A 23405-nucleotide genomic window follows, 5' to 3' on the forward strand; every position below is an offset into this window, starting at 1 on the left:
CACCTGGATTACAATTCGGTCTGTCAACAGGAATGTTCATGTGGATTGAGTCGTTGGAGGTCTGCGGGCAGGGGTACATTTTGTCTTGTTTCGCCAGACCTCATAGGAGCAATGCGTTACGGTTTTGGAGCAGGTGCACTTTCTTTTGTAACGCAGAGCATAGATTTGCAATAAAAAATGCGATTGTTCCCGCTAAGATTAACATAGTTCGTGGTCTACTTAGTCGGAGCTCCCTCCCTTCTGACGCAGGGAGTACTCTTCTCTGGGTAGCTCAGTAGGATTTGGAGGAACTTGGGAGTTCGGGTGGAAAGGTGCGGGTGTGAACAGTCCTTATGGTAGGTCGGAGGAGGAGGGGATGGAGCAAGGCCAAGTCGGGAACAGATCAGGGGGAGGCGGAGAGTTTGCGACAGGCGAGTCCGTAACCATGTTCAGAGAGCGGGGGCTTTTGGCACACGTTGATCATATAGCAGGGGCTTCAGGTCAGCCCTTTTCCTTAGCTTCATCTGAAACAGTGCCCCGTCCTGTGTCTCCTTACTGCTGTGGTCTCGCCTCGGCCTCCGTCTCTGATGTTCCACAATCCGCAGTCAGGCCGCGTGCTCCCACATCCGGTCTCTTTCTCCTCCGACAGTGATACCCTTAAATGAGTGTTGAAAAGACAGTCTTTAGAGATTTTGCCGAGGAAGGTAATTACATAAATCTATTTCTCTCCCAACACCAAGCAACTGGGGTAAGCACTCGCTACATTTGAGATTTTTGCGGCTAACGTATAAACAATTGATGATGGGTTTGCTGGATTCCTTACAACCTCCTTTTGTTGGCTAGTTCTTTGGTGCTTTGATGATTATTACGTTCATTTGTAATAGGTACGAGGTCTGATACTCATTCATTGCATATGTCTATTATAGTAGATGTCAGTTCTTCTGGCTGAGACCCATTTCCCTAGTACGAGTCTTGCAAGGCTAGGCTGGTCTTCAGGGCCTTGTATTTTACAAAAAGTGCAACGTGCTATTCACCATAGTCTGATAGGCATCCTTCTGAGGGATGAACATAGGCTAAACAAGTCTTCATTACATCAAAACATCTTATTTTCAGCAAGGCTTACTGTAACAGGTTCTTTCGATTTTCGATCTAATTTTTAACTTTGCGCACATCTTTCTAACTTTCTATATAAATCCTCGCAACCTGGTTGCTATAAAAACTCGGGGGGGGTTTGCGATAATTATTAAACTTATCCTCGGGGAAGGTGGGATCTTATGGAAAACGATTAGGAACACAGCGAATCGGAGCAAGGGGCGTTGTTCAAGTTCTCGTTCAGGGCAGCTGATACCAAACTGGGAGCATTTTGGGAAGATGGGGGTGTCTCGATCATGTCTTACAGCTTGGGGTATGGAGACAATTTGGAATGGGGATGGTCGCATTACCACAGACATATTTTCCCATAGAAGCCACTGACAAATGGTTCCCTGACCGTGGGTCAAATTTGGGGAACCTTAGTCGTCTTACCTGTCCCTTTCCTTTTGGCCAATTTAAATTTCATCCATATTTAGCAGAAAAGGAGAGGTAGTAACGTGGTACCGATACAATTTTATGTAGGACAAATTTAGTGCAAATACTTGTGGTATTTGGGGCCAATCAGGAGGTGCACCAGGTTCGTCAATTAGGTGCCAGTCGTTCGGAAAAGGGAAAGCGTGGAGGGGTGAAAGAGTGAGAGAGAGGGAGAGAGAGAGAGAGAGAGAGAGAGAGAGAGAGAGAGAGAGAGAGAGAGAGAATAGGTCAAACAGTACACGTGGGACATGGAGAATGACCGTGTATTGTTCGGGCTATTCAGTGCGTTACCCAACGTTAGACGTTTCGGGTTTGTGTTAGGATGTAGAAAGCATGCAGTTTTGGGACAGAAGAGCATTAGATCAGGTAAAAAGGTCGTGCATTGGGTAGAGCGTCCTTGTTGTGCCGTTTTGCAGCGCTAGTCCGTTTTCATGCATCAGGCGTGACGTGGTTCCAGATCCCTTACGATACTCTAATCGGGATTCTAATGTGACCTGCAGAGGGAAAAAGGAGGAAAAAGGGGAAGGTGGGGGGACAACATTCGAACACATCAAATGTATGGGCACGAAAGTCCTTTACTTACCACATACTCGTACTTATCTTTTCGGGATATAATCCCTTAGGGTTTTGGTTTCCTAAAGTCATGGGGGCGGGCAACGTGATAGGTGGATCATGGGGAGGTTCAAGGATGGCATTAAGGAAAACGCTAAAAAGAGGAATCAGAGGTGCCTAGCGTGAGGTACCCGGTTTTGTAGATGTATCCGGCCATCGGGATCCCTAAATCATTCCCAAAGCTGTGATGTTCTACGGCATATCAGTTCTTCGTTCAACCCTGTACCTTAGTACCTTCGACCACCATATCTTTATAACATTTTATCAATCACACCGCTTTACTTTACCCATTCTCAGAAGTCGAGGTCCTTCTTCATACGTTAGTTCCTGAGCTTAGTCGCATATCTTGGAGGCAGCGTATCATACCTTTGATTCGATCATCAACCCAAGGCCGAACAACCATTTTTTTTAGATAACCTTAAAGAAAGAGCAGAACAGTTGCGCACAGAAAAACCCTCCCACCGATACCCGTATTTACAAAAGTATGCGATGCCTATCCATAGCTTTTTAAGACCTTTATTTGTAGAATTATTCAGTACGTAAAATGTGAGAGCGCAATTCATATTTTGGCCTGACATGTCGTCGATGGAAGCACATACAGTAGGGGGTTATTTTGTAGCACAAGAACATGTAAAAAAAAAAAAGGCCTAATTAATTATTTGCAAGTAACTAAAAACATTTCATTGCGTGACGAAGGAATCAGGGGCATTTCAGTTCATAAATGGAAACACAGTCAAGCTCATCGTAATCACATTTCCTAGATGTAAACCGCGGGTGTGCATCATAAGCGACGTTATGTATCAGTTACAACAAATATCAGAAATAAATTGTTCATTGAAATCAACATTTTACGGAACCCTTCTCAAATGTTCGCCAAGTGAGCCCTCCTCCCTTTAACATCGAGTGCGCAATGGTTCGTATATATATATATATCTTAGTACATCAAGTTTCATTAGCTAAGGAACACCACGAGGCATCCGTTAGTTCCTATTGGTACCGGCGCCATTTTTGGGCGAGGCCGGTTTAGTCCGGAAGTAGCATCAGAGGGAAAAATGTCCCCGACGATTGGCGGTTGGACCAGAGTCCCTTTCGGCAGTTCAAAAGAAAACTGTGCTAACAGAGGGGCTGGTGGTGTGGACCGTCAATCAAGAGAGGGAGGGGGATAGAGTCTTTCTTACCGGGTCATGTTGATGCTCAGCCGGAACTTACTCAAGTTCGTTAGCCCATAATGTTCCTGGGTGGTTCAGACGGAAGCTGATGCAGACACGAGAGCACCGCCATCTTGTTGCTGTGCCGTGGTTATTTCAGTTGAGATCAATGCAGCTGTTCCTCACCGGAAGCCTGAAGGGGCCGAGGGCTCTTGGGACTCTGGTAGAATCTTCAAAGTCGAGGGGATGTTTGTCGATGGTGGGGGCTTGCGCCCAGGTGGGCAAGTGCCCGAGTTGCAATTTCGGACAAAGTTACTCCAGCGGCCTAGACCCGCCTTTCGAGGGCCCAGACGCCATTTTGAGACCCTGTGGCAGCCACCTTTGCCGTATCCATCAGGAGTGGAAGAAACTTCTTGTGATGGCGAAAGACAGAGCATCATGCTGCTGGAGTAGGACATTTTGGTTCGGGGCGCCAGGGTGCAGCAGTGGAGCCTTCGTCTGGGGAGGTGAGAAAGGCTCGTCCGTGCCGCCTTCCTCTCCCGGCGCATCCTACGCCGTCCCTTGGAATCAGGGGCGCACATGATGACCACCCTACACCCCTGATTCCGACTCTTGGGGGACCACTGTACATCCGGTGCTCCGTAAAAGTGCCCGTCGGACATTGTGTGTCCTGTACTATGCAAGTATACCAGTTGGGTCTTGTATGTCCCGTGCTAAGGAAATACACCAGCCAGGCATTATGTGTCCTGTGCAGCGTAGGTATATGGCCGTCGCCCGGCTGGAGGACATCGGCGCCGGACCAGGGCAGGGAAGCCTCCTACCTGTGGAGGTGGAAGAGGCTCGTCCGCGTCGCCTCTTCCTCCCTGCCCACCCTGCATCCGTTCGATGGAGGAATTCGTGATGGCCGGACCAGGAGATACGAGGGAGGGGGTCATTTGCAGCCGCCCCCTCCCTACTCGCGGCCCGGGGGACGCCATCCCTGGAAGGGCAGTATGGGAAGACCATTTCATTGCCTGCTTGGTGGAGCCTCCAGGACCTTCTCGCCAGCGATCTCCTTTTGGCCCATGGTTGCTGGCAGGCCCCGCCCCACACGTGCTATGTGTTCCGAATGGGCGGGACCATTGAACTGTTACATTTGGAGGACTTCCGGAGTGAGCATAATATGTTTTGTATTTTTCCTATTAGTAAAGTTTGTTTTAGAGAGAGTTCTACTAGTTATTCTATTTACCGTTGGTTGTGTGTTTTCTTTACCGTAATTAAATCCTAAGTTTATATAATAGACGCTTGGCTTCCTTGAGTCTTTTCTCTAACGGGGGGTTGTTTACACTGGTCTGTAATTGTGTTTGGTTTTTCAGAGTGGGGGAGTAACAGAGAGCAATCAGTCCCAAAACTCTAACATGTCGTTAAAATTGGTCTGACGAAATCTGTGCCATCGAGCATAATCAAACGGGGTGGTTCTATCTGTCCTGTCCGTACTAGTCTGATGGGTTTTTATTTCGTGCCTTTTCCCTTTCTGTCGGCCTGTTCTTTCTGTCGACCCTCCATTCTTACCTATGCTCTGCAAAGTCGGACATTGGGCTTTCCAGTGCCCGAGACATTTACAGAAAGCACATTGGTTTTGTTTTAAATCTGTTCGTCCTGTGCGCAGTGTCGGGGGATTACCTTCGGGTCGTTGTGTTCCGGGGTTGACTTGTCGGCACACCCCTTTACACCGTTCTCTTTTCATATCTATTCCTCGGAATTGTGCCATCGTTGGCCCTTCCCTTTGCCTACTAGACGTTTGGAGGGTTGTCCGTCGTGTCCCTTCACCTTTTCCGAATTCGTTGCCTTCCCTTCGTCGTGTGGCTTCTTTGCGCCACATACCGAGACTATCGAGCAAAATAGGTGTTGTTTCATTCCTACGAAGGGCTATTTCTACCGTTTCTATTTTGTCAAGATCAAAGGATCCTCTCAGTGGCCACTGTCTTTCTTGATCCTTTTTTGTATATTTATGCCACAGCTCACTATAGGCTATAGCGATCAATCCATGCTTCATGAACATGTCCTTATTAGGGGTGCCTTCCAGTGGAGCCGGATGGTTCATCTCTAATAAGCGGTCCGGGCTAAACAGGCTACTAACCAGTGGGGAGAAGACAGGCATGACGGATCACAATGGGATAATAGTCAGCACTACCTATCTTATCGCTGCGTGCAAAGACTAGACAGAATATTTCTATTCTACGTTGTTTGCACGTAGTGAATACCTCATGAACCAATCTCGAGCAATCAATCAATGTTAGGTCAAAAATAAAAAATCAATATGGTCAATGGGGAGAATAAGTAGGCTCGCAAAGGTTCGCGTCACCTACCCTTTCACTATCTGTAAAGAGGGGACCTATTTTTCCCTGTTTGCAGACAGAGAATCTCCAGAAAACAATCTATAACAGTTAATCAATGGGGGGAAGGGGCAATTGTTCAGTGGGGGAGAAAGATAGGTCCGACGGGTGCGTACCTATCCTTCGCTGTTTATAAAGGGAGGGCCTGTTGTTTCTCCGTTTGTAGACAGTGAATCTCCAATAAATTAACAAAAAGTAATACTAGTATTTTCTCAACAATTATCAATCACTTTCAATTATCTATCACTTTCGCAATTAGTCGTGTTTACACGACCTTACCCGGACCGCATGGACAGTTTCTTGTCTTCCGAATCCAGCGCCCGATCGTCCTCTTCTCTTCGTACTTCTCGTGGCACTCCTGATGGTTCCCAGTCAGGACCGCAGATCACTCGAGAGAGGTCTGTTCGGAACCAGTGAAGTTCGGATGATCGGCTGTCAGACGAGGGTCTATCGGACAGGGTACCTTCCGATCGTTGCAGTCGTTCACTCTGTCGTCAGGACCTCTCCCACTGGATCCACGAGTCGCTGATGGGCCCCACGTTTGGGACGCCAATTGTGAAAAAGGGGTTCCAAAGACAACCGGTAACCAAAGACCCTTTTTATGTTGCCCGGCGGTATCGCCTCTATGACCCACCAATATTATCAATGAAGAAGCAGGCGCTGGAGACTGGAAGGCAGGAAACGAGGATTTTATTCTCTCCGGAGGAGAACACATCAATTCAGACAGCAAGTATTGTCACGAGGTGCTCTAACCACATCTCTGAGGCCTGGCCTCTTATACTAGGGTTTATGACCTTTATTGCACATAACACATTCTCGCAATACGTTAATAGTTGAAAGAACATCCTCGGAATCTCCCCTTTAGGTCCGTTCCCACATACATTTACAGTTGGATTCCCCACCCTAGTCACAACAGGTGATGGTTGTCGCACAGCAGGGCATTCCGCCGATTCACGGAATGCATGGGGTTTGATCGGATCTCATGGGGTGGGGGCTTTGATCGGTTCGGGGGTCTTTTGATGGGGAGGGGAAGCTTCCTACTGTACGGGGTAATAAACAGTATCCGCAGAGCCAGGTGGCGGCCTGGGAACAAGGAAGACAAACGGGGACACAGGAAAAAGGGGTTTGCATCAAAAGGATCTGAGGCCATGAAAGGAATGAGGGGAGGTGTCGCGCTGGGAACAGGATGGGATTCAGTGGTGAAGCTGCGCTGAAGAGGGGTTTATGACCCAAGGCATGAGAGAGCGGGGGTTGTCAGTGTGCGGGGGGGGGATGCTTGCGAGGTTAAGGGAGAGAGAGAGACGCGCTGGCTATCAGCGAGGGGCAGGGAGGCCATGGTGTTCAAAATGGCTGCCGCTTACGCGCACGAATGGGCTTGAAAAGGGGCAAGATGACGCCGGTAATGTTCACCAAGTTTGAGTTAATTTTCCACACCAGCACGGGCTTTCCCTTGGAGCCCTCAAGACTATGTCCTCGGCCGGAAGAGGAAGCAGAAAACACTGCAAGACATCTTTGGGAAGGCCCAGTCTGTTTCAGGTACCACGGCGGCATCCCCTTCGATGGCGACATGCAGCCCACCCCTAGCGCCGGAGCTGAGCCTATCACTAAGGCATTCCTGGAATCGCTTTTCAACACCCTTACAGATGACATACAAACGGTGAAGATAGATCTGACGGCCGAGATGCGGGAAATCCGCAGGGACGTGGAGGAGGTGGGGGAAAGGGTCGCAACGCTGGAGACTAAACACAACACTACCACGACGGAGGTGACCATGCTCCAACAGGAGGTCATACGGCTCCAAGACCAGCAACTAAATATCCAAACACACTTGGAGGACCTTGAGAATAGATCGCGTCGGTATAACATTCGGATCCGAGGAGTGAAGACGACGGAGGACACCAAGGATCTTTTTGCCTTTGCACAGGGCCTCTTTCGCCATATCTTGGCAGATGCCAGGACGTTGACATGGTCTTAGACAGAGTGCACAGGTTCGGCCCACCAAGGTCACCCAACCCCCCTCCGGCGGACATATTGGTATGCCTGCAGGACTTCAAAACCAAGGAAGCAATCCTGACAAAAGCAAGAACCCTTCACCCTATCTCCTATCAAAGTCACTCTCCTGTATTGTACCAGGACCTAGCCCTAATCACCCTGCAGCACCGCAGGTAATTCCGCCCGGTGACGGACCATCTCAGACAGCATAATATCACATACTCTTGGGGGCATCCATTCCGCCTCATCTTTCGCTTTGATGGCAATCCCCACCAGATGCGCTCCCTCACAAAGTCCTGTCGACTGTTGGCCCTTGCCTCTGCGGCCGATGCCCGGGGCGGAACGAATTCCACCACCGAGTGAGACACTGGTTACTATGTGCCCTTGCCGCGACTCTCTGGTTTCCGGCGGATGGCGGTGCGAAATGGTCCTCTCCCCTTGGTCACGTCATGAGCCCCCACTTGACGACTGCCTGGATCCTCTGGGTTGGCAGACTATACCCTAGAGACTGGGTTTTTTCTGCATTTGTGACTTCCTTGTTATTGACTGAGATATTATTGTTCTTGGAATTGTTTTAAAAAAATTGTTTTATTTGGGTTTGGGTTTCCTCGTCCACCTCCCCTGGGTACCCCTTGCGAACTGTTGTATTTTAAACCACTCGTCACCCCACGCTTTCTTCCATATTCATGGATTCATTGCTGCACAACATAGCCAGCGCTGCGTACTGCACCTAGTCCCGATCCCACGTCACTGATGGCGCACAACCCCCTTACGGTTCTTACCCTTAACGTGCGTTGCTTGAACAATCCAATCAAACGCAGGGCCATACTACATTACCTTGAGCATTCCAAGACAGACATAGGTTTACTTCAGGAGACCCACCTCCTCTCCAAGAATCATCATAGACTAAGGGCTAAGGCATCCCCATACAATTGTTCTCCTCCAACACCACAAAATCAGCGGGGGTGGCCATCCTAGTTTCCCGGTCCTTTTCGGGGAGGGTTCTACAGAAGCAAGCAGAGATCAGGGGTCGCCTACTGACAAATCACTTCTCGCTAGGAGAAATGACATTTGTTATAGGGTCTATATATGCACCTAATGAGGGGCAGATGAAGTTCCTCTATACGGCTCTACAGGAGGCGACCACTGCCTCAGATAGACATTTGCAGCTTGGAGGGAACCTCAACGTTGTCTTTGACAATGAACTAGATCTCTCATGCCAGAGGACGAATCAAGCCGGGGTGCTCCCACCCTCAGGGCAAGCACTGCTCCAGGAGCTGGGACTGTCGGACCCCTGGCGTTCATTTCACCCCCGCTCTCGTAGCTACACCTTTTACTCGGGGGCACACAAAACCTAGGCTCATGCGACCAGTATAGATATTCTGACTGCCTCTCTTTCAGATCACTCCTCAGTGCTGGCCAGTTTCCACCTCCCCTGCTAACCACGTCTACGCAGACATTGGCGCTTGCACGACACACTGCTGCAGCCCCCATCAGTACTTACTCAAGTCCAGAAAGCCATCACAAATTTTAACTCCCTCGACGCTAACCCTGACAATCCCATAGCTACGCAGTGGACAGCCTTAAAGGCAGTCCTCTGGGGGGGAATTCATAGCAATTTCTTCAGGCCACAATCGAGATAGGGAACGCAAGAGGGTTGGAACTCATCCAGAGAGTCTCGGAACTTGAGCAACTCCATCAGAGGACAGGGGCTTCTAGAGCATGGTGCCAATTTTGTCTAGAGAGGAAGAACTCGCAGCCTTAGATCAAGACAAAGCAGAATACGCAGCCCTCAGGCTGCGACACTCTTACTACACGGGGGGACAGGTGCGGTCGCCTTCTCGCCAACAAGCTCCGCGAGGCCAGACAGCAACAGGGGGTCCAGACTATACATACATCAGAGGGCGAGCCGGTGACAGATGACGCAACTATAGCTGAAATCTTTCGGGATTTCTATGCAGACCTCTACGCCAGAGACCCACTTGATTTCCAATGTAGTGCAGACTACATAGCTGCTTCCAGCATGCCCTCCCTTTCCCCAGTGCAGACTGACTAGCTTGACAGAGCCATACAAGTAAAGGAGGTCATTTCAGCAATTTCCCGCCTCAAAGTGCGTAAGTCGCCTGGCCCAGACGGCTAAACGGCCGCCTTCTACAAGACCTTTTGCAACCAATTGGCCCCCACTCTGACACGACTGTTCAACACTTTCGAACACACTGGAGCAATCCAGGGGGAGATGCTGGAGGCAGCAGTGGTCGTAATCCCTAAACCCGGAAAGGACAAGACGGCCTGTAGTGCATATAGACCTATCTCACTGCTCAATATAGATATTAAACTTTACACCAGCATCCTAGCGACTCGACTAGCACCCTACATGGCACAACACTAAGCGTATACTGCATCTTATAGAGAAAGCGTCCCGCACCCAAGGTGAATATATGCTTCTGGCCATCAATGCAGAGAAGGCCTTCGATAGGGTGCAGTAGCCTTATTTGGAGATGGTGTTGGTTGCGGCTGGCTTTGGTGAGAAGCTCCGCACTCGCATCCTAAACTGCTATAGATCGCCAATGGCGACGGTCCGTGTCAATGGCCACACGTCTTCCCGGTTCCCTATCGGGAGGGGAACTAGACAGGGTTGCCCCCTGTCTACTCTCCTTTTCGCACTCTATATGGAATCCCTAACACTCAAAATCCGCCGCCATCCTCTTATAACTGGGATGAGGTTTGGGGGGGGATACCCACACCATCAGCCTCTATGCCAATGATGTCCTATTATCCCTCTTGGACCCGATCACGTCTGTGCGAGCCCTTTTTATGGAAATGCACAACTTTGCTAAGGGTTCGGGTTTTAAAATTAACATGGATAAATCCCTGGTCCTCAGTCTCTCCCTCTCTCCACATACTCTTGCCCACCTCCAAGAGGAACACCCGATGTAGTGGTCAAATGAGGCGATACCGTACTTGGGCATCCAGCTCGCTCCCACCATTCAGGCCACCACCGACATTAATTACTCCAACCTCCGAACTCGCATTAGAAAGGAGCTGAGCAGGTGGAAACACTGCACAATATCCTGGCTGGGCAGGATAGCAGCTACCAAAATGACCATACTCCCTCAAATTGTATACATATTCCAGACCCTTCCCCTCCGACCCCCGTCAGGCTGGATCCAGCAGACACAGGCGGACCTCTCGCGTTTTGTATGGCACGGTCGTAAGCCGCGATTCCGCCATCAGGTCGCAATTCTCCCACTGGAGGGGGGAGGTGTGGGGGTGCCCGACCTTCAGTCATACTTTCATGCTGCTCAGCTCAGATATATCGTAGAATGGCAGCGGCTGGAGTCAGACAAGCACTGGCTGTTTCAGGACCAGGCGGTAGCTGGCAGACCACTACAGGGGGTTCCCTTTCTCCACAAAAATCACCGACCAGCCAATCTTTATGCTTCATACATCACAAGCACCATCATGGAATCCTGGGATCGCACCAACACCCATGCACAAATGACCACATTGCCATCACCTCTCACACTATTATTCGATAATCCGGAGTTTCAACCGGTACAGAGGCCCGAGCCTTTCAAGCTTGGCGCTCTTCCCCTTGCAGGTCCCTGGGACATCTCTTTGATTTAGAGGTATTTATCCCGTTTCAACAGCTTAGGGAACACTACGGTCTCCCCGAAACAGAACGCCTGTCATACCTTCAGGTCCGACACTGGGCACTACACCCTCACATTAGGCCGCAAGCACAACGTTCACTGTCTCTTTATGAAAAGTGGCTGATAACTTGCACCTCTGACAAGAGGATGATCTCTGATCTCTACAAGATGCTCCTAGGCCCCATCGCACACACCTATAATGCAGGCTGCACCCGATGGGAGAAGCATTTGGGGAGAACTCTAAGCCACAAGGAATGGGAGGGCATTTACCACAGGGCACGGCACTCAGCGGACCATATGGGCCTCACGGAGACCTTGACCAAGATTGTTACTTATTGGTACTATACGCCGGAGCGCATCCATCGCTTTGACCCACGCTTTGACCTATGCTGGAGGGAGTGTGGGGAGAGAGGTATACTGGAACATGTCCTCTGGACTGCTCCCACATACAGCCATATTGGTCTCAAGTCCTGGATGAAATAGATCTTCACTTAGAAACTCCACTCCCTCGCTTCCCCTCCTACATACTTTTGGGCTTACCTAACCCATTAACGTACCCACTAAAATCCCGAAGTGGGCGACTAATAGCTATCGCCATAGGAGCGGCCTTGCAGAATATCTTGATCCATTGGCGCACTGCCCAACTCAACTACCCACGCTCTCTGGTTGGCTTCAACGGCTTTGGGTGGTATTGGGTATGGAGAAACTCACGTTCACAATGGCTGGTAGGGGGTCGGAGTTCGCTCAGTTGTGGCGGCCCTTCCTGACTCTCCTAGTGTCCGAGTTCCAGGAGTTGACATGCCCCAGATATCTTCGACTACTTCGCCTCCCAGAAACGCAGAATCCATGTGACAGCTCTAAGAAAAGTCATAAACGATGCTGCTAATCAGTGCGTTGTCTTTCCCTTATTCCTTTCCCCTTCCAAGCTTTTGTTTTCCAGTGGACGAGGGGTGGGTGGGAGTTAAGGGTGGGGGGTTAGTTTGGGGAACTCTGTATCGTTTTTTCTTTTGTTGATTCTGTCGGCCCGCTCCATGCTTATCGCCTATGGTAACGTTATCCATTGCGACCCTGCGGTCTCTTTTGCATTCTAACATGGGAGCAGAGGGTCCTGTTATTTATTCTGTATGAAAATTAATAAAAAGATTTAAACCATAAAGATGACAAGTTTGAACTTTTATTATACACTGACCTCTGAACTGTTGCTCCACCAAACCAACTTCAATTAATTGGCATTTACAAGTTTTCTCAACGTTTGTGTTATGCTACTTTTAGATTTCTCCATGGTCTCTGGGTGTAGCACTAGCTACTTTCAGTTCATTCAGTACTGTTTTTAATAGCAACCAGATGTTGGTGCTTTTAATGCTAAAAGAGGTAGCGCTGTAGCTTCAGAAAGTGAACAACACCTGGCCAGTTCAGTGCATTCAAATACTGTAACTTCTTAGCGTAGGCCAACAAGCAATGACAAATGTAAGGCCAACAGAACATGCCTTGTTTCTTCAGTTTCTGTTTACTAAAACAGTATCACTGCTAAACATTTGCTATGTAAGATTTATTTTTGAAGCCACATTTTTTTTTTTAACGACGGATACTGCTAGTAGCCATAGTTTGCCTACCACTTCCCTTGCTCAGCAAGGTGGCCCATCCCTCCCTTTCTCCAATCATGTCTTTCACTTCTACATTTCACGCCCGCTGCTAGATCCTGCCCTTCTTTTTCAAATAAGAGCAACTTGCCTGGCACGTTCCTCTTTCCACAGCTGCCCCCGTTACATGGCACTAAGTTCCTTTTAATATTTGACTGGCACATCTAATATCATGCCTACTCACTTGGGTAGTGGTCTTCCATCTGCTGCTCATCGTTACACTATATATATCTTCATATTTTGCAACATCGCCTCTATGGAGTCCGCTGTGCAGTGAAGGTGCTCATCATGTTCTTCTGACCTCTAGTGAAGATCCTTTGTCCCCCACCTATTTTTTAGGCCCCATCGGAAATTCTGCCTGGAAGTAGAACTTTACTCTCTGTCCTTTCACTGGTTTGGTGGAAATCGGTTTAGTAGTTTCTGAGTCGCAAGTGTTTTAAAAAAAAGTGCAGAGTGGGCTGCATAGAGTCAACACTTTTACTGCTTAAACACGCGAGTCAGGACTTGGGTATCCGTTCAGTCACATTTTAAATTTTCGGAAAAAAGTGACTGGCTGGAGAAAGATACTTAAAATGTTATTTACTGCCATTTTGAAATTCGAGGCAGTTCAGACTCGAGAGTTTCGCGCTGTTGAAACAAATGCATAGCCATGGGAGGTCACCCTCAAAAGTTCCCTATCTCAATGGGCACTTAAAGGGTACGCACAAACATGGAAAATTCAAATCCCCAAAAAGTAAACACCAAAATCCGCACGTGACACAAGTCTCTAAAGGTTGAAGAATTCATGAGCAAGCATTTTAGGTGTTGGAATCCAAGGTCGTGCGCAGCAGTGGTTGGCTGTTGACAGAGGGTTAGGTGGCTTAGCAATGCACAGCTAAAGCCTGTGTAGCAAGATTTGGCTGATGATAGGGCACAGTCCAGGCCATTTTGCAAAACCGTACTGTGCACAGCCAAAGAACAAGCGCCAAGGGGGAATGGCTGAAGGTGTGCATTGGATGGGGGTGGGGGCTCCTTCCTTAATTTCTGAACTGTTTGTAAATTAATGTAAAGAGAGAGCGGGGTTGATTTGTTTTTTAATTAAAGAATACATTTCTCAAAGTAACACCTTAGGTAAGTGGTTCTCAACCTTTCGACTTTTGTGGGCCTCCTAATTAATCATTGCCAGAACCCAAAGACCCCCAGTGAATCATTATTGTAATCTGGGTACCCCAATGAGTCATTACTGGAAGGCCGGGACCCCAGCCTCAGCATTTTTGATGATTTACTAATGGTGACATATTTAATTTAATTCACAAATATAAAATATTTTTTAAAAGCTCAATTTTAATTGGAAGGATAGAGCTTTTCTGAATTGAGGTCAATCATCACCCATACTATATTCTGAATGACGCACTAGCACTGTTCCCACAAATCAATTGAGGATGCCAACTTAATTTTTGGCCTCCAATTTCAAATTACTTCACACTTACAGCACATATTAATAATGTCAAGTTTACATCTTGCTTCTTTATTTATATATGCTTTATTGATCTGTTAAGATTACATTTTCTAAGCAGTCATGGGGTCCCGGAGTAAGCTTCATGAACCCCAAGGGCCCCCGTACCACAGGCTAAGAACCACAGCTTTAGATTAAATATTTCTGAAAGAGATACTTATGAAACAGCAGTACAATATCACGGATACTCAAAGAAAAAGCTCAGGAAGTCCGTGATTAAGGCACTGCCATTATAATTGGTAAACAGAAACCAGAACATCGAATGACCATCACAAAAGTTGTTATAAGAGCGCACATCGTGTGTTCAAGTGACATCAAAAGCCCTGTGCAGTTCGTAACTAGGATTTGTTTTTGCACATCGTGCTTTAGGATCAATGTATTTTAATCAACTATGTTCAGTCCAACCAGGTGTTGTAGAAAATTCACATCTTTGCAATGCTGCATTGGTATTCAAACTAATTGTTAAAGGTGTCCATTTGCAGAGCACAGCCCATAAAGGCTATTCAGTAAAAGTAGAACGTGGCAAATCCTTCGCCGGACATTTTAATAGGAAGGCTCCAAGGGTCAAGAACTAACACTACAGCCTGGCAAACCATTGATGAACGACGACCATTCAAAAACTGGTAATGTACTGTTTCCATGGTGTTCTGTTGTAGTGTATATTTTTGGAGGTGAAGATGCTTGGTTCCGCTATTTTAATGTATTTCTTGGACAACAACCAGGCTTGTAAAACATTTGTACAATTCTTTCACTGGGCTTGGAATTATTAGCAAAACAAAAAGTGGACGTTGTTAGATGTACTGCAGGACACAAAGATCGCACATACACCTGACCTGAGTTTTGAAGAGTATACATCAAGGGGGCATTGAATCCACAGATCTGTTGCCATTTTGTACGTGCGCTTTATAAATAATTCTAAATTCAAATTCATTTTGTTCGGTGTATCAGCAAACATATGTAGACAGTATGCTTCTGTGTGGATATATTCCTTTTGTTTACGGGTATATAGGTTTTCTTCAATACAACTGATCATAAACATTCGTTTTGTAGACTAAGAATAGTACATTTCTTACAAATGCAGGCCTGCCACCGAAAATGATTTCCAGGCTCTTGACTTCTATACATCCAAGCCCGAGCTTTTTATGTATTTGTGAAGCTATATCTACCTTGTTTTCTCATCAACAGCAGATCTGCTGTTATTTAAAGTGGAGGTTTGTGTGACTATGAAGGCTTATGATCTGTATTATCTGAACATACAGGGCCAGATACACAATACAACATTGTAGAAGTACGTTCAGAAATGTCCTCCCCTGCTTGAAGGTGTAGTACATTTTTTATATTTCACAGAGCTTTTTCAGGGAATGCATAGAAAGCTGCCCCAGTGGTAGCAGTTCTGGAAAAGCCAATGCCCTTGTAGTTACTATTCCCACAAAGCAGAACTCTACATATAGCACTATTTTGCATTTTGGAAGGCAGCGACTGTGGGCAATTACACCCCCCCACCCCTCCCTGAGGAAAACATTTTCATATAAGGAAACCCCTTCACTTACACCCCCGTGAACTTTGGGGGTGTTGCATATCCCTTCCCGCTCGGGAAAAGCATTCACTCCAGCTCTTAACGGGTGTAAATTGATTTGCACTCAGTGTATTTTTTGTAAGGGTGTAAATGCAGACAGACACTTAAACACACACGTTTACATACGAAATAACTACACACTGGGCATTTTACTTTCTGGACTAAAAGCGGAAGCCCTCCCTTTGCACTGTGTATCTTTTGTAGAATTCACAGAAACACTATCTTATTGCGAAAGAGAGAACAGTATTAGGCAAAAGAATGCAGTACGAAACAAATCACGAGAAACGGGTTCCCAGTTTCAGAAAAGTTGCAATTACTTTTACTTCAAAAGAAGAGACAGCACAGCAGTGACATACGGAGGGCTGGTTGATGGATTATTGAGCTGTGCAGAGAATCGGGAGCAGGGTGGTGTGGAAGGGAGCACGGAGTTTCAGACTGAGGTGAGGTGAGGCAGTGTATGTAATAAATATACAACAAAAAGGTGGGAAACAGCAGAGCGCCACAGATGGGGCATAGATGAAGACAATGACATAAAGCAGAGAGACATATACAAAACTACACAGAAGGGAAAGACGTGGTTTTGTAGATCGGGCCAGGTCTGATTGGGGGTGGGGGAGCAGGGCTGTGTGTAGTTACATTTTAGGGCTAGGGTGGGTACGATCATGAAGAGGTGAGATTATAGATAGCTCACAGGCTTTAGGCAGTTGGATACAAAAGGACTGCATGGAGTCTTTCATATCAAGGCAGCAGAGATTTATAAATAGGAAAACAAAGTTTCATTCAGAAACTAGAAAAAAAGCTATAGAGGTACAGAAGGGAGAGAACTGTAGGAATCACAAACCAAGGAGGTAAAAAACCACAAGGATTGTATTCAGAGGGCAGGGGGGACTTGAGGGAAATAAGATGCCCCTATGTGGAGCTTCAATCAGTCACAGCCACAGTGTTCAGAATCCGCTCACATACCTCCACGCAGCAGGGTGGTGATGACCGGGACGTGATTGGTGCAGGCAGCTGCAGGAAGACAAACACAACGTTATTCTTAGTCATTCTGCTTTATTTCCTTAAAATATTAAGTCACTTTGTCAGCCGCCCAGGAGCACGTGGTCAGGAATACAATGCTTGGTCATAAGTGCTACCCATTTAATCTGTGTCCTCTTCTGAGGGGGAGCCTGTCACACCTGGCAAGAGAGGTAAGTAAACGCTGAGTCCCCTGGAGACGCGGTCCTGAATATGGAACAGCTGCCTATCCATCACATCCACAGCTGTCCCTGCAGCACCCACCCTCTGCAAATTGGGTGCGCTCAAGGTGCACTGTTGATTCCACAACCTTTGCATTTGAACTAAACTGCAGCTATTAAGGTAACTCCATTTCAACAAAGATGCAAATTCTCAGATCTGGATTTTCTTTTAGAAATCAATGTTTTCAGGAGTGTAAATGCATTTAGCTCAACTGAAATGAACCAGGACTAAAAGTGCCAGAATGTATTAGGTTTTTAAACAAAACTCATAACACAAAAAGGCATCCTTGAGAACATGGTATCATCTCCTATCCTTCCTGAAGATGCATGGCATTAGCTAAGTGCTGTTGAGTGTTGCTCTGATGAATACCCCGACACAACTAGGATGATCCACTGAAATACCCAACTCTGCTCTGAGACAAAGCATGAGAATTCCCAAGCCCCAAACAACCACATCATGTGCATTCGTGGCTCCAAGTGACAGAAAGGCCTTTAGAGAAGGAAACTTTACTGAACAAGCAACAAAGGCTGGTTATTGAGAAATCATCACTTGTAGACTGATATTTTACAAGGTTGTTGCATGGCCTGCATGGAATAAACACGAAATCTTACATTATAAGTGGCCTCTTAATTCTGATAGGGCCTGAAGCAGCTAAAATCTATGGGTGAAATTCCAGGAAAGAAAAAAAAACAAAATAATTACTGGGGAATTACTCTGGATTGCCATTTTCTAAGTTAAATCATTTCTCAGGGAAACCTCAGGGTTCCTTTTCTAATACCGGTTAACTCCCCCACTATCCAATCTCCCACTGGAGTTACTTGTACATCTGGTATTGGGGGGGGGGGGGGTGTTTGCGACCCTAACAAGGTAAATCTGGGCCATTGATGAGGATCTAGTGTCTGAAATGCAAGAACACAGGGACAGCAAACCTACCAGCAATACAGGGATGGCTCCATTGCTTGAAACCGCTAACCTTATGACACTTCCTGGAGGACAAGCACAGTGCTTCTTCTGTGCAGAGCGGCCCCGCTACGAACATTAAATTAATTTCATCGAGAATTTCTACCTCATCCCACCCCAGTACTCCTCATTGCCAGTTGCAGATCTCCGCGAGAGAGCGTGGATGTTTATTGGGGTATTATCGGACCCTCAGCTTACTTTTTTCCAAATAAAGACTTGTTACCAAGATGGTCATACAGAGCCAGGAAAGGGAATGTTACGGTTTTGTGATTCTGCCTCGCGACTGGGCCCAAATCTGGGGAATCGCCTGGCGACTGGACAGTAGAAAATTGAAAGAATCCTACTTACACAAAAATGTGAAGTGCACTCATTATGAAGCAGCGTCCTAATATACTGATGCCAGCCAAGGTCAAGGCAGCTTAAAGGACATGCGTGGATGACATCTTCAAATATGGATACTGCCCAGAAGCAAGGAGGTCACCCCAACCTGCTGTCTAGCAACTATCAGCACCCCTTAGGTCGTGGACCCTGCTCTATTGCCTACACAAATGAGGATGAGCCCACATCCTCTCCAACCCTTCTCGTACCTGTGCCTACCATAGAGGTTTTGAAAAGCTTGACACAGACTGCTGGCCAGTGGTCCAGTGCTATAGGCTGCAAGACGTCAACCTGATGTCGGAACTGTTGAAATCAACTTCCTAGCTATTAGTGGTTATGGAGATACCGTAGCAAGTGGGATACAGTTGACTTAGTTGTGTTCAGAAGTGTTTGGGTTCTCAATTAAAGTTTCACAGAATGTTCCCCCATAGGATAACAATGGCTAAAGGGAGCAATGTTAACTGAAAATTAAGCACCTAAGGTACAAGAACTACAAACGTTTGTGGGGTGAAAACTCTGATTCAGAAGGTCCAATACCGCCCTAGTTTTGGAATGTAGAATATAATATCTGTAAATAAAGTAATTTTCTTTTATAACGCACAAGACTGTCTTGACATTGAAACTGTTATTTCAAATATTAATTTCTATTATATGTTGCTTCTCAGCATCTCACTTTGCACTACCCACTGCTCAATCCCACTACTAAGAGAGACATATGCTAAAAGGGAGAACTTGGTCATTCAGTTTTAGTGGAACAGTATTAGTGGGTAGATGTTCCCAGGATGTATAACAATTTGTATATCACTGTAATGTGAATAAAAGGTATAATCATGTATAATATTTATAATATTTTTGATTTACACATGAAACTCTATTTGTAACCTCTTGCAAGGTGTGCCTCACTGCTGAGAGTAGTTGAAACGTGTTCCTTTGCCCATCCCATCAGTTCTGGGATGTAGTTTTTGCAGATCATCCCTGGATGTTCTGTACAGAGGGAGAGGGGTCTCCTTTGTGCCAGGAGGCGAATGCAATATCTTTACTCATGAATCCTGAATGTTCCTTCCTCCTGTAGGTCTTCAAGTAACTCTGAAGGATTAGTTCCTTAAACTGCTTACCTCACCTTTCCCCTAGCCTTACTGTTATATCCTCCACTTTGTAAAGCAATAGCACAAACATATGCCTCTCTCTGCGAGTCATCATTTTTTTGTGGAAATAGTACTGGAAAAGTACAGACGTGTCTAATGCACTTACTTGTGCAATTTGTCTTTCTTTGTTCACTTGCTGCATAAAGAGCATACATTGCAGCTTCACTGACCAGAGCACAACAGACATGCTCTGGCATTATATAATGAAAGCTAATGTAATATCCTCGCTTTTTTCTTGGTGTGGGGCTCAAGTATTTGCAGCTATAGTACCTTAGATTCTGGCCATGGACATCACACTGAACAGGTGGAGGAATTATTAGTATGATCTTGAAAATTAGAGGGTCTTAATTGCACACTTTCTACTGCAGGGAAAGGGCCATCAGCTATCTTGAAAAGGGAGTGGTTACCATTCCTTTGTGAAAGAAGTGGTATCACTAGTGACTGCCGGAGGGGGAACAATTGGTACCCCAATCCGAGTCAGAATAGTGGTGTCCATGTGAAAGATCCCATCGTCTGTGGTCACAGCAAAGAGGAGGTCGCAATTCTTGCACAGACATGTGGCTATAGCATACAAGTGATATACGATAATATTACAAATATTGGCCAGTAAACCTAAACTGCCATAGGATCCCTGCAAAAGGCTCATACTACCTCATACATCGGTTCTGTCCATGCCTACAGTCTCTCACTTACACACCCACAGTAACAGATTGGGAAACTAAGTCTTAAAAAGGAAATGTCAAAGCGATAGTGGTCTAAACAGATGCAAACAACCAAGAGCCAGAATCTAGCTTAAACTTACTTGAAAAAGGTTACCTAAGTTTAAGTTAGTTTTGCAGGGCACTTTAGTGTTCCTCTGGCTGTAGGATTGACCGGCAGCTGCACCAGGATACTATATTAAGATACAAGGGCATGAGCATTGCAGGGAGGGAGGGGACTAACATTGGGTCTTTCTCGGGAGTCAATATGTACTGAGTAGCTGAATTCCAAGAGTAGACTGACTGCCTATTCACAACTGCGTTGAAATGGAAGAAATGGAATTGAGATCTGGCAACCACGTTAGGGTGCGAAAGGTGGGCAGACAGCGGACAATGATGGACTCTGGACTTCAGACGTTGGTAGGTAGAAGTCGCTCCTTTCAGAACCTACTTCCATGGTCTAAAACCACAGAGAAGAATAGACTGATCACCTTTATTGGAACATAGTCAGAACCTCGGAACAAAAAAGGCGGCCTGTTGGGACATCACTGTCCAACTGGGAGGCTAGAGAGAGGGACAGCACTGCAGCTGAAGCTCCCTTCTCTGCAACCTGGGCTCTGTAATTGCAGAAGGGCACTGATACCACACCAACTGCCATGGGAACGGCGGTGTACACCCCTTATGCTCTCTAAAGTAAGTGAAATGATAAAGCTGATGAAAAGAGAAAAAAAATAAAAAAATAAAAGAGTGGCTTCAGCAATGGACCCAGCCAAAAAGTGTTTCCAGCACTTGAACAACCTTTCCACTGGTGCAGCTTCCCAGGTCATCGGGGCAGGTTGTACAAATATACATACCAGCATTGTGAGTTGTAAAAACCTTTGAGAGCTCCCTCAACCCTGTGCACAAGGCACAGTTGCGATCCAAATGAGCAGCCTCTGAGTGGTGGCCAAAATGAAGGAAATATATTAAGAAACACGCTTATCTTTACAATAATGCGTCCTTTTACTGGGGCCACTGCCGGACTGTCACTGGTTTCTTAGGTTCAGTCCCCACGTCCTTAGAACCCTTACTTTTACTTTACCCGTACACACCAAGACTTACCCAAATGCAGGGGGGTGTTACCAAGCCCATCCCTCTGGTTCGGGTCAGCACCATGGTCCAACAGCAGGTGCACTAGAGGAAAAGAAGCAAATCCCTTGTTACAGTAGCTTGTGTATGACAATGACCACAACATAAGAGACATACAATGGAATACACCAACACAATATCCCTTACCAATTCCATCGTTGCCATTACAGGAAGCGAAGTGCAGTGCGGTGCGGCCTTTGTCATCAGCAGCACAAGGATCCACCCCATCCATGAGGAGGTACTGCACTAATCACAGAAAGAAAGGGAAATTACTATTCACTGCTATGGTCCTATTCAATAAACTCAGTTTGGATTTGTAACCTATCCTTTCATCTAGCCTTGCCTAAATTTCAGATTTGTTGTTTTCATGACATTATTGGGCACTTATAAAATCTGTCCATGTATGGGTTCTTTAAAGCAACCATAGTGGCACTGACACCGCCCCCCCCCCCTCGCAGAGTTAGCCCGCATTCCCAACCTATAAATCTCTACAGAGTTGGAGACAGCATTACTTGCACCATGCAACATTTCACTCAGAATGGACGGTGGATATCGAAGTTACATCTTAAGTGACTGTTTCTGATGTTCTGTGTACAGGTGGTCCTCAGTTTCAGATCTGGTATACTTCCCAGATCCCTGAACCAGATGACTGTTTCAATCCACATCACATGATGCACTTGCATCCAAACAGACTCAAAGCGAGGAGAAAAAGTGCACTCTGAAATGTGCAGCACCAAGATCGTACCAGTTTCTACATCATTGCAGTTTGCTGCTTCACGGAACTTCTTCAGGGCTGCAAAAAGAAATAAGGAATGTCAGGAAACTGAGGTCAGAGCCAGATAATTAGCAGCAAATAGAATGCAATGTACATGTTTGTAAAGAGACAGAAAACAAAGGGGTCTATCCGGTAGGCAGGTTAGTCAGCGAGCTTCCTTGGAGATGTGTATAATGCTTCAGAAGATATCCCTATCACCTGAAGCCATTTGTCCAATTGTGTCAAATCCTACCACCTTGACAGGTGCATAACAGCTGGCAGACAGAAACAAAATGCAAAGACCATGAAGAAGACACCTCAAACAGATGGAGAAAAGGGACGCCAACTCCACGTTGTGGAAGGTGGGAGCTAGAGAGACATACAGCGACTGAAATCAGGAAGAAAATGTTGAATGTCAGCAGCTATGGAAAATCAGATAGTGGGGAAGCTGCAGTTGGTCAAAGCAGGAGAGGAGGGGGGGGGGGGGGGACAGCGGTAGTTGGTGAGAGACACAGAGGGTTAGTTGACACCTTTAAAATTTCTTTATAGTATGTGATTTGCAGAATGAGTAATCTGCAAGCTTTTTATAGGATGGGTTTCAATTTTTAATTCCACCTGAAGTCTTGTGAATATTTTTAATTTAGATTATAGTATTTAATAGTACATGCATTCACAACGTTCTCTGGCAGGTTGCAAACAGATCACTTGGTTTTACAAGACTCTCTTTCCCTATACCTCCCTATCACACCTGTGTGACAAATGGGTGATGAGGCGGGCAGTGTGTCCTCGAAAATTAGTGGTTGAGAGACCTAGCTTTCCGATACTACAGTATACTTCCTGTATACTACAGTATCCCGCAATGCTCAATTAAAGTTGATTCAATACTTCATATTACATAGAGGTTATCTGGCCTCTGCTGGTGTTAAGTAGTTCCAACAGGCGAGTGCCTTTTGTACCTGCTGTTCCGCAGAAACAGCAGATGTTGCTCACATGCTTTGGGCATGCCCCTCCATGGGAAGTTACTGAACCCAAATAACAGAACTACAGTCAACCATAACAGCGAAACC

General features: G+C 46.4%; 1 protein-coding gene across 1 annotated transcript in view; it reads right to left on the minus strand.

Annotated features, from left to right (window-relative positions):
• Positions 1 to 23405, minus strand: part of ANKRD54 (ankyrin repeat domain 54) — a 53400-nt gene that overhangs the window by 16736 nt on the left and 13259 nt on the right. The window contains exons 2-5 of the mRNA XM_086962871.1: positions 22330 to 22377; positions 21732 to 21830; positions 21558 to 21629; positions 17000 to 17047 (exon numbers count right to left, since the gene is read on the minus strand). Of these exons, the coding sequence (XP_086818997.1) occupies positions 17000 to 17047; positions 21558 to 21629; positions 21732 to 21830; positions 22330 to 22377 (267 nt within the window). The remainder of the gene's footprint in view (positions 1 to 16999; positions 17048 to 21557; positions 21630 to 21731; positions 21831 to 22329; positions 22378 to 23405) is intronic.

This window comes from Lissotriton vulgaris, chromosome 1_1 (assembly GCF_964263255.1).
Source record: "Lissotriton vulgaris chromosome 1_1, aLisVul1.2, whole genome shotgun sequence".
NCBI lineage: Eukaryota > Metazoa > Chordata > Amphibia > Caudata > Salamandridae > Lissotriton > Lissotriton vulgaris.